This window comes from Limanda limanda, chromosome 21, assembly GCF_963576545.1.
Source record: "Limanda limanda chromosome 21, fLimLim1.1, whole genome shotgun sequence".
In the NCBI taxonomy this organism is placed as follows: domain Eukaryota; kingdom Metazoa; phylum Chordata; class Actinopteri; order Pleuronectiformes; family Pleuronectidae; genus Limanda; species Limanda limanda.
This window is the reverse complement of record NC_083656.1, coordinates 13,432,400-13,443,769: the sequence shown is the minus strand read 5'-3', so window position 1 is coordinate 13,443,769 and position 11,370 is coordinate 13,432,400. Positions and strand designations below refer to the sequence as shown.

The window sequence follows — 11,370 nt, the reverse complement described above, 5'->3', positions numbered from 1 at the left end:
TTATTGATTATTATTTCAAACTGTGAGGGTACGATGAGTGTGATGGTTCCCTATTGATTCATTGGATAAAGTTTCTTTTATGTTACTATGACGATTCATGTTAGTTTTCACTGTATATTTTATGGGGACATCAAACACAACCGTGTGCTTGTAACTGAACTTAACGACATAATGTGACAATTGTGAAGCTGGAAATTGCCGAGTAATCATAGCTGCTGTTAAACAGCAAATCAGCATGTTTTAGGTATTATATGCATGCAGTCGTAATATTATGAGAATAAAGTCATAGTATTACGAGAATAAAGTTGTAATATGAAAAAAATCATAATATTAGGCTACGATTGACTTTACGGAGGGAATTTCAGAGGATCAGCTTGTCGCCTGCATTAAAATGAGAAATGAGGAGCATCACAAACAAAGGCTATACTTAATCATTTGGCTCATGAGGACCACATTACCATTAGTGTCAGGACTTTGACAAGATTGTGCAGGAAGCTGAGTTTATAATGAAGAAAGAACCACACACATTAGGAGGTGTGGCCTCTTTTGGGGAGCAGGAATTGTTTTCTAGTGGTTGCCTGCAGAGTTATCGTTGTTCAATATTCAAAGAGGTTTCATCGTTTTTAAAGAAACAGTGAGAAAGAATTGAACGATTTTATAATGTTCATGTTACACTTTTTTTCACGATATCGCAGATTTCATTAAGTCCCTAATACCTAATCAAGTGGCCATATAACATTAGCATCCACTCTGTTTTGTGTGTCTGGCCACCAAACAAAGATATGGTTCTGTCCATCAGTTAGCATACAGGGGGTTGGTCCAAAAAAATCCCAAACAATTTTTTTACTAGTTTTTACTTTTCTCATTACACAGTCAGTTTAAGAAATTATTATTATTATTATGAGGTTGTGACTGTAGCTGCTTTGTGAGTTGTCAGTGCCACACAGTAGAGAGCGGAACAGCGCTGAGTAACCCAGAGGTTTCCCGGCAGCAGAACAGTGGACACACTGAGATGACCAGTTCTGTGTGTAGTTACCACAAGAGCAGTTTCCACCCATGCAGATGAGTCAGGTGTGGATAAAATGTGTGTGTGTGTGTGTGTGTGTGTGTGTGTGTGTGTGTGTGTGTGTGTGTGTGTGTGTGTGTGTGTGTGTGTGTGTGTGTGTGTGTGTGTGTGTGTGTGTGTGTGTGTGTGTGTGTGTGTGTGTGTGTGTGTGTGTGTGTGTGTGTGTGTGTGTGTGAATCTGCTGACTGCAGGACAGTCTGTCACCGCAGCAGCTGAGTCAAACGTGTGGTTGAGGCAGCGCTAAGTTAAATCTGTGATCTGTATCATTCCTGCAAGAAGAGGAGAAGTCTCCACCTCCCAGTGTTCAACGGGACTGAAACACTCCAGTCCTGCTCCGACCTGGTATCAACATCCACCCTGAGACATCTGATCACAAGTGGACAGCACCAAGTACGTGTGTTCACACCAAAATGTGACCTTTATGTATTTCACCGCCCTGTTCTATATGCAAATAAACAAGTGTCATTTCTGTCCTCAACGACCAAATTATGATGTTTTTACTCAGTTTCAAGATTCAAAATTGTGTGTGTGTGTGTGTGTGTCAGGACAAGAGAGAGAGGTAGTGAGAGAGAGAGGAGTAAGGTCCCTGTCACACATACGTGACTATATCAGTCTTCTCCCTCCCACTTCCAATCTGTGTAAGCGAGGAGGGGAATTCAGCTTTGGCTTCCTGTGCTTTCTGTGGCCGAACAAATCGCTGTGGGGAGTCAGATTTGGGGAACTTTGACCGTGAAGAAAGATTTGACCAATTGGAGGGAAGTTTCAGTCATTATGTGGTGATCAGTGTTGATATTGTGGCAGTGGTCACCAACAAATCACCGTACGGACACGGAGAAGGGTAAAAACACGCTTGGTTAATTTGTGAAACTGTTGCAAGTCAGAGACGCCGGCTGAGTCCTTCACTTCCCAGACCACCTCCGAATGTGGTTTAGTGATCGGACCTCAGGACCAGTTTGGCTTCACTCTGACCCTTCGTGATGGGATCACTCAAGACGGGTGTCAGAATCAGGTCTGAGGAGGGTGACATCACTGTGGGCTCACACGTGTGCATTTGCACTTAAAGCACTCGAACGCCTGAGTGTGAAACCCGTCACACACGCGATGTGCCATGAGAAGGACAGCCGACTGGAAATCTACCACACGGGAACCGCGAGCACCCCTCTCCTCTTTCCCTTTAGCTGGACGCCAGGCCGCCAAGATTACAGTAACTCCGCTGAAAAACCCATCACTTTCACTTAATGGATACACATCTGTCAATGCTAAGTGGTTTTTTCAAATATCATTAGAGCAGGGGAGGACAGTGTAATATGATTTTTTTCGCTCAGATATTGATCATATTTGCCAGTGGAGCTGCAGCCGAGTGGATGATAACCACTGAGCTGATCAATTACCCACTGGGTCCAATTTACAGCTGCACCTCCACTCTCCTGGTTAATCAGGCTGTGTGTGGATCTGACGAATCGGGGGTGTAGAGTCTGCCAGAACACACTGAGAGCGCAGAGAGGGACAGCAGCGCCTGAGACGCGTGTGTGTGTGTGTGTGTGTGTGTGTGTGTGTGTGTGTGTGTGTGTGTGTGTGTGTGTGTGTTTGTCTTTGCTAAGCGCTAATCAAAGGGAAGTGAGCTTATCCAGCAGAGCAGAACTCACCTCGGAGTGTTATCTGTGTGCGAGTGTGAGAAGCAGTCGCATTTAGTCACCAGCGTGTGTGTGTGTGTGTGTGTGTGTGTGTGTGTGTGTGTGTGTGTGTGTGTGTGTGTGTGTGTGTGTTTAAGCTCACAGCTCCATGTGTTTGCGTGCTGCGTTCTCACAGTCAAGGTCAGACATGAGAGCGTCCCACATGGGAGCGGCCCAGTGTTGGCTAAGTGCCGCCTCAGTGTAAATGGATCCACACTAACGCGCCGCCTCTTACTTGATGGATTTGATCCACTCCTCCTTCTCCTCCGGCGTGGGGGCCGATATCCTGTACACCACGTGGTTGCCCTCGACGACCCGCCCGTCCGCCTCCGTCTTGCAGGCCTTGATCACCTGACCTTTGTGGTTGGGGTTGTAGAGCTCAAAGCAGTTCTGGGAGGAGATCAAGAGAAATATGTGTGATGAAAAACAAATAACATCCCACAGAAAATATAGGTTGGAACAAGGAGGTTTTGTTTGTGTTTTTTAGCCGGATTATGCAAAAACTACAGGATAATTTGAAATGAAACTTCTGGGAACTTAGTTTTACTTTCTAGATTTTTCAGCATTTTCATTGATTTGTGGCATGTTAGGAGTCCGATATTCATGATTGTGCACAAATTGATGCCGAAGAAAATTAAAATGCCGATCTAGTGAATTTAAAAGTAGCTCCTTACAGGCTTCCTTGGCTCGTCCACCTCTCTGATACTGAGGTTCTCCAGAGGAATAATCCCACGAGGCTCTTTATCCTGGGGACACATACAAAGACAGAACGTAGCATCAACACATCTCTCACTCAGAACTTACATGTCTCTTAATCAACTAACTAACATGAAGACCAGGACAGATCGGACCTGAGATCTGATCGCTCGGTCCCGCTCACGTCACGTCCTCCTCTCGTGTCTACTTTCATCAAACCAACTTGAAAGCAGACACTGGCTCTCATCTTCTCTCCATCTCAAATGTCTTGAATAGCTTCCTGAGCTGAGGACCGAGGAGAGGACTACTTCTTGTGTTCTCTGGCTAGGGTCTGCTAGCTGCAATTATTACTTATGTGTGATTATTATTTCTGCCCGTGTAGTTGCTCTATATGGATTGACGTAATTTCATTTATGCTGGTGTGTTCACTGTGTGTCCCTGACTATTGGGGATTGACTGACTGGCTCCTTATGGTTCTTGTGTGCATCCACACCTGCACATTCATGTGGTCAAACTCTATCCGCCTGCAATCCGATCAGCCAAACTCCATTTTCATGCTATAAAAGGGTAGTTGTGAAAGATCCTCCTACACACACTCTTGTCTACATGTGGCTGGTGGAGATTTTTCTGTTCAAAACTATTTCATCAGCTACACATCCAAAATAATAGCTCACAGACAAGCCAAGATAAACTTATTTTGACGCTACGTGTAGCACCTTTAATTGTTTAAGTGTTTTAACTATTATCTTAACATTATATTGAGCCTGATGAAGTTTTAAAAAGTCAAGATGGTGATTAAAGCACATTGGAGTTTTTTATTCATCCTGGTCACGTAAGGGACAGCACCCGAGGGAGACGTAACCCTACACTCGCCATCCTCCAGCCACTGCTATTGTGCTTGTGGGTCCAGATGTGAAGTGTGTGTGTGTGTGTGTTTGGGGGGGGACCTTGAGGAACAGCCTTGTGTCCCACTTGTCATCCTCCTACTAATGAGGGGGCACAGCAGGGGGAGGAAATGCTTGTGGACAACCCCTCACAGCTGGCCGTGTGCGTGCCATTTGAGTGTGTGCACCGCCGCAGCGTGTATGTGTGCGTACTGACGGATTGGCGGGTGTGTGTGTGTGTGTGTGTGTGTGTGTGTGTGTGTGTGTCTGTGTTGGGGGAGGGTGTGCGTCCTCAGCATTAGGGATGCTGCTGGGTTCCTGGGTTGAAGCGTGGGGGTGAACCTCCCAGCGGTATGGGGGAGGCACTTGGTTTCCAGCGTAGCGGGGGGGGCCAGATGTGTGCCGTAGTAGACACTGCAGATGTTTCCCATGATGCCTCATGTTAATTGCTGAAGGGAGGTTTCTTTAAGTCAAAGGGGCAACATCTGTTAAAGAGCAGAGCTGAAAGGCAAAGACCTTTGTCTGTCGCTCTGTGTGTGTGTGTGTGTGTGTGTGAGACAATAATTACAACTGTAGGATTTATTTTATGTGTTTCCTTTACTTATCGTCATTGTGCACATTATCTTTCTATACTAAGTATTTACACATTATATGTTTCACACACTCAGTATTGTGAATATTTGAACATTTGAAATTATAATTGAGATTCCGAAAGGATTTTTTCTAACTTATTTTTAAATTTTGGCTTTTATGGTTTCACCAAAAGATAAGATGTTTCTAACCTTGGTGTGAAACTAAGCTTAATATTTAGCTGCAGCTTCATATTGAGCATAGAATCATGAGATTGTTATGAATCTCCTCATCTACCTCAAGAAGAGGAAACTAAGAAAAAATAATTGAATTATTAAATAATTAACAATCCATAGTTCCGAGACACACAAACACAGATCGGCCTACTCACTGTTGTGTACTCAAAGTAGTAGAGGCAGTTGTCGGTCAGAATGAACCACCTCCTCTTCCACGTCTTCACACGGCCGCCTGCGGACAGAAACACACGGCATTGGATTTCAAACCGAAGAGGTGTCGGTGTTTGTGCACGTGCAGGCTAACCTGCAGGAGACCACGCGCCACATCTGCTCCTGATCACCATCCGTCTGCTTTATTAGGCTCAAGCAGAGTAGCAGTTGGATCGAGCGCAAGGAGGGAGGGTGTTGGGGGGGGGCAGTTGAACCCTGTGTTACCTTCCAGGAGGAGGACGGGACATGTGCACGCCACGTACAGAGTGTGTGAGCACTAACTGCATTCAACTGGGGTGGCCGGGCGAGAGGGACAGATTTTATGAGTTTAATAGTTCTTACACAGGGAGTTAACATCACTCCCTGTCTGAACCCATTCTTCTACAGTTGAATATCTGAATGTGGTCTGAAGAGATTTTCATTACAAGAGACAAAAAGTCTCCATCTGCCTCACTCATCAGACAAAAGTGGATTATTGGGATTAGTGGATTTTCTCCTTATTACACCATCGGTGATGCAACTAACCTATGTAATCACAACAGCATAATGGGGCTGATGTACAGTCTGCGTCACGTGCAGCATAAGAACACGTTTGCTGACTTTACAGAAGGCGCAGACAGCAGCCGTTACTGATGTAATCAATATGTAATGTTCACCTGACCCAGATTTTTATTCTATACTTCTACCGAGGGTCAAATCCAGTATTTACAGTATATTATTCATGAGAGATGTTTAACTTAAGATGCAGCGACAGCATTTCCACCCACTGACCTAAAGAGAGCCCTCAAAAAACCTAGTTCCCTCTTGTTTGGTAAGTACAGTATCTACGTCTTATTCTTCTAGAGTCAGTTATAAGGTGGCCTGGAGATCTCTTAATCCCCTTTAGCCAAATTTCTATTTTAATCCTGATATTTATTATGGATTTCTACCAAATGAAGTTCCAAGTTTGGTTCTCATGCAGATTGATCATTCATTTGGTTGTTATGTAGGCAGGGAAAATAAATGTGAGAAGAATATTTGGAGAATATGAGGGAATATTTGTTTATTTTTAACAAAGAGGTTATGTTTTCACTCCTGTCCATTGGTCGGTTGTTTTTTTGTGTTTCAGCAGAATTACGCAAAAACTACAGAACAGAAAATTGGTGGACGGACATGGGCCAAAAAAGAAGCCATCAAATTTTGGTGCAGATCTGGCCAAGGGACGGATCTAGCATTTAATTTATTACTTTATTAAACATTGGGTATTTTTGGAAATTTTTGATGATTTTAAAGGGAATAATTCCTGGATCTTTATGAAAGAAAATCAAGTATTTCTGGGGGAACTGATATCTATGAGTTTGTAATCTCTACCAAGGCCTGGGAGGCATAACAGCCACAATATGTTACACTGACTGGCCATGTTTTTAATATAAATGTTGCTTAGAAGGTACATTTTGATTTGGTATCTATATCTGTCAAGGCTCTGTGTCTTTGTGACCCCCTCCGCAAATGTAGGCTCTCTTAGATACATTCCACGAGCATCTAAGTGATTGGATTTTATTATCATGCTGGATGATGATGGATTCAGGCATAGCGGCAGGCTCAATCTCGGTGAAGGTGTTATGTGAGCTTCACAGCCTCAGCAGTGCAGCTGTATGGAGCTAAAATTAACATGGAATTCACTTATGGGGGGGGGGGGGGGGACAGACTCTAGAAGGATCTGGAAAGTGCAGTAAGTGAAACCGAGAGCAAAATAGAAAGAGAGAAGGGCTCGGTGAAGCAGCAGTGGGAGGGATGGAGGACTGTAAGTCAGGGACAGAGGGACACATATGGAAAAGGGGCCAAGGTCTCTTTTATGTCGCTGCATGACCGGTGACCCAGTGGTCCGTACGCATTCCCACGGCGCGGATTCAAGCGGACCAAAGCTCGAGCATGACTGCATGTTCTGGCAAATACAGGAGCTGTATGTCGCACAGGGCGGTCTCTAATGGTACCAAGCGTGACCCGGCCTGTTCAGCTGACCAATGACCTGAACTTTCAGAGAATCTACAGGGAGGGTGAAGTCACCTTCGTCAGAGCGATCCTTGTTACTACTACATGTAGAAAACTATTAAATACTTTTAGGGTTGTCGTGTAGATGGTAGAAAGTACAGCATATTGGGGAATATTTTTTTTTTTTGTTGGCTGAGAGGGTAGATTCAGTTCAATTCTGAGGTAACGCTGTGGGTGAGCTTAGCTTAGCATAAAGACTTAATATACAGAAGCAGCAAAGTATGAATTTATAAACTTTATAAGCGTTAATGGTAGATTTAGCTGTTTCCCTGTGCATAGACTCTATATAAAGATGGTAGACATTACTGCTCCCCAATAGTGTAAAGCTATTCCTTTAAGGAAGTGGAAGTGAACTTGAAAGCCCCTGTAAAGTAGATGAAAGATGAACCATGACGGAGCTCTCTCACGTTGTGCGCTTCAGAATTTGTGCAAATCTTTGTTTCCAAATAAGTGGCTTGATTAACCTAAGAGTCTCGAATTGTTCCAAAGGGTAAAAAGCAAGTGGCAGAGAGGTTTGATGAGTTGAATCATTATCTTTTTTTATGCCGAGGCTTCTTTCTTGTGACAAATTGGCGTTCTGCCTGAATACCGACTGAGACGAGCCCTGAGCGCCACCCAGCCTCCTCCAGAGCCCAAAGAGGAATGCAGCCCGTCCTCATGCAGAATGAGAGAGATCGCTGACCTGCAACTCACCTCGCTTTTCAATAAAATAACCCATCACTTCATATTGCAGTAACCTATTTAACCAGTAACAGCTCTGATACAACTTAGATGAGGTGGCCAGCATGTTCAGGAGCCAGGGTTAATGGCAGCCAAGGCCAGTTTGAGATGAACCAGGTGGACAGAGGAGGAAGGAGTGTACCTACCTCCTGATACAGAGAATTAAGGAGGAACAGCCGCAACAGAACAGAGCGAAAGAACAAAACACAGAGTTGAAAGGGGCGAAAGGTTAGAGAGGGAGTGAGGTGCAAAAGAAAAAAATAACAGAATAAGACAGCGAGCATAAAAAAATCACCACGAGAGAGACGGAGAGAGAGAGACGTTGAAGTTGTGAAGAGGAGCAAGACTATAGAGAGGCGATATCAGAGGAAAGAAAGAGGAGAGGTCATGTGATGAAGGACGAAGAGAGAAGAGTCTCATTGCAGTTGGGTCACAGATCTGGTGCCATCGTGGAGGTGGAGGGTTTCTGAGCAAACATGCGCAGAAATCACCAGCTGATAAAAGTTGAAAGTCTGGTGCAGGAGGTGTTTTCCAAATGTTCCTGTTCGTGGCACAGTGAATGGATTTATCGCATGAGAAGAGTGAGCACAGTTGAATGACTTGTTGGCTCACTAATCAGTCGGCAGTTTGTAGCACGTTCACACAGGGAAAACGAACACAACGTGCCAGGATGTGTCTCTAGCTGAGTGAGGTGTTTGTACCCCCAGTGTCTTATTAACCCTAGAATACTAACGTCGGGTGTTTCTTACCCGAGCGAGTTTGGTCATGGGATTTTCATTGTGTTGCTGCTGTCTGAGTGGCGTGGGTCCTTGGGTAGCTTCATGCTGCTCACTCAAGTCATAGAAGGAAGGGTAGTTTCCCTGCTCCCATCCCTGTTTTTTTTCAATAGGCACGTGTTCGGGTAATTTTCATCCGACGTTAGTGTTAGAGGGAACTTGTAAATGATGCAGGGAGACTGTGCCTTCACCGGACATGTCCCAAGAACGGCTGGACCGAAGGACAAGTTCCCAGCTCTATTTTTTTTTTTTTAAGAAATTTTTCTTTAATGACCCCCTAATTTTTCACTAATTTTAAAGCCTTTCTATAGGGTCCCCCCATGATACCTTTTTTACAATTAATGAGATGTTGTATCGGGGAATAACAAAGAAGAGAACTTCAAATTACCATGTATTGTTGTACATTAATGTATTTTGATGAGAAGTATTTTTTATCGGGTATATTATATCGGGTAAAATTTACCAGACGTTAGTGTTGGTGTAACTAATTTTAAGTCATGTTCTAGGGATAAGGGTCATATTTTGAAAAGAAACCTAAAACCTTTTAAACACTAACATTACATTGAAAGTCACTTTCAATGTAATGAACATGACAGAAGGTGGTGAATCATCAGTAGAAAGCAGGGTGGGTTTCCTTCAGTCTCTTTAAACTCAATGCCAACTGAGTATGTTGCGATGTTAGAACACCTCTTGAATTTCAGTTGCAATGAAAAGGAACTAATTGAAATACATGTTTTTGTTTCTACAATAATGCTTTATCGGGTGGCTTGGCTCAGCCTTAGATATAGCGTGAGGAATTCAGACATTCGGAAGGAGCTTGGAGTTGCTGCTCTTCCACGTTTGAAAAAGGGAGAGCTGCAGTGGTTCGGGAATCTAATCAGGATCCCTCCTGGGAGCCTGCTGTTGGGAGGGTAACAGGAGGTAGACCCAGAACCCGTGGGAGGAACTACATATCCCATCTGGCAAGGTAACACCTCGGGATTGCCCGGGGAGAAGTGGAAAGCGTGGCTCGGGAGAGGGATGTCTGCAGTGCCCTACTTGGCTAAAGCACGTTTAAATGCTAAATATGAAGTTTTTATGGGTGAAGTTAGCATCAGCTCGTGATTTCTGTCAGCATATATCATTTCCTGTTAGCAATAATGCAGGATACTGGGTCAAATCTATTCGTTGTTGCCCAATCCACCTCCAACATGGCCACCTTCAAGCTCATCATTAACGAGTCACATACACATCAACCCACAGGGAAATGAAGCATGTACCGATCAAAGTGATGTTGAGGCTATCAACACAATCAAGGTTCCTTTGACAGCTATGAATTTACATACCGAGCTTTAGGAGCCATCCTTCTCTGTCAGGGTTGAAGAATGTGTGCGTCAGATCGTTCCCATCATCCTCTGGGATTTTGAAGGGCTCGTTTTTGATGCTGTCGTAAAGGTTCTGCAGACAGGGGGTGGGGAGGACAATAATCAATTGGGGGTACAGTGAAGGAAAAGCCTCATTCGTATGGAGTTGGTACTAACAGAGCGGTCACAGAGATAAGTCACCACTCACACACACTCATTACGGGCAAATCCTCACCCTGAGAAGCTCCTCCGGCAGATCTCCTCCTTCATTAATGCCTCTGTTCATGGAGATGAAGCGCTCCACAGGGGGCTTGTCCCTGACGTTGGGGTTATGTAGGCTGGTGTTCAGCATGATGATCGCAAAGGACAACACGTAGCAGGTATCTGAGAGCGGCAGGAGGGGGAATAAAGGGGTTAAAGTGCATCTCAATATATCTGTAGATGTTTATTATACGTGTGTGTCAGCCAAACCTGTGGCCACATTGTTACACAGAGAATGCAGAGTATAGGGAATAGCAATAACAATGAAAGAGGGCTGAAATAGACACCAATATGAAAATAGGGCAAATCACAGTGACATTCATAATTATCAAGGAGGTTATGTTTTCGTTCTGTTTGTTTGTTAGCAGGATTAAAAGAGGAGCTCATAAAATGTTGGTGCTGATCCAAGAATTATATTCACTTTCTTTAACATCCTTTGATCGTTTGAACATTTCCCATAATTTCTCTGAATATATTTCTTGAATCGTGATGATAGAAAACCAGGCGTATTTAGGGGACTCATATTTATGAGTGCGTGCAATTTGGTGCAGATCCAAATAAAAATTACAAAATTAATCAGTGAAATTAAATGTGATTTCATGAGCGGGATGCACTCTACTTTAAAGCCATTCGAGTTAGTTACTGTATTCTTTGATAATAACATCATATTCTTACATGATTTTTTTTTACACATGAAAATATAGAGGATAAGATAACTCCAGACTATTTTGCATGAAAAGTTTTTATTTGAGAATTTACTGTCTATAAGGCGTAGGATTAGAATTTATTTTGCATTTTGTGTCCAGTTTGGGACACAAATATGTGTCAGCAACCGTCCAACAGAAAACTAAACAAGTAGTTTTTTTGTGCCTGAGCCCGACCCAAGACCAGTGAGTGAAAAATC

The 11,370-nt window shown here is 43.7% G+C and overlaps 1 protein-coding gene across 1 annotated transcript in view; it reads right to left on the bottom strand.

Annotated features, from left to right (window-relative positions):
* Window positions 1-11,370, bottom strand: part of LOC133027682 (cytohesin-3-like) — a 36,903-nt gene that overhangs the window by 2,233 nt on the left and 23,300 nt on the right. Inside the window, exons 8-12 of the mRNA XM_061094755.1 lie at window positions 10,441-10,589; window positions 10,188-10,299; window positions 5,281-5,357; window positions 3,414-3,485; window positions 2,975-3,129 (exon numbers count right to left, since the gene is read on the bottom strand). Of these exons, the coding sequence (XP_060950738.1) occupies window positions 2,975-3,129; window positions 3,414-3,485; window positions 5,281-5,357; window positions 10,188-10,299; window positions 10,441-10,589 (565 nt within the window). The remainder of the gene's footprint in view (window positions 1-2,974; window positions 3,130-3,413; window positions 3,486-5,280; window positions 5,358-10,187; window positions 10,300-10,440; window positions 10,590-11,370) is intronic.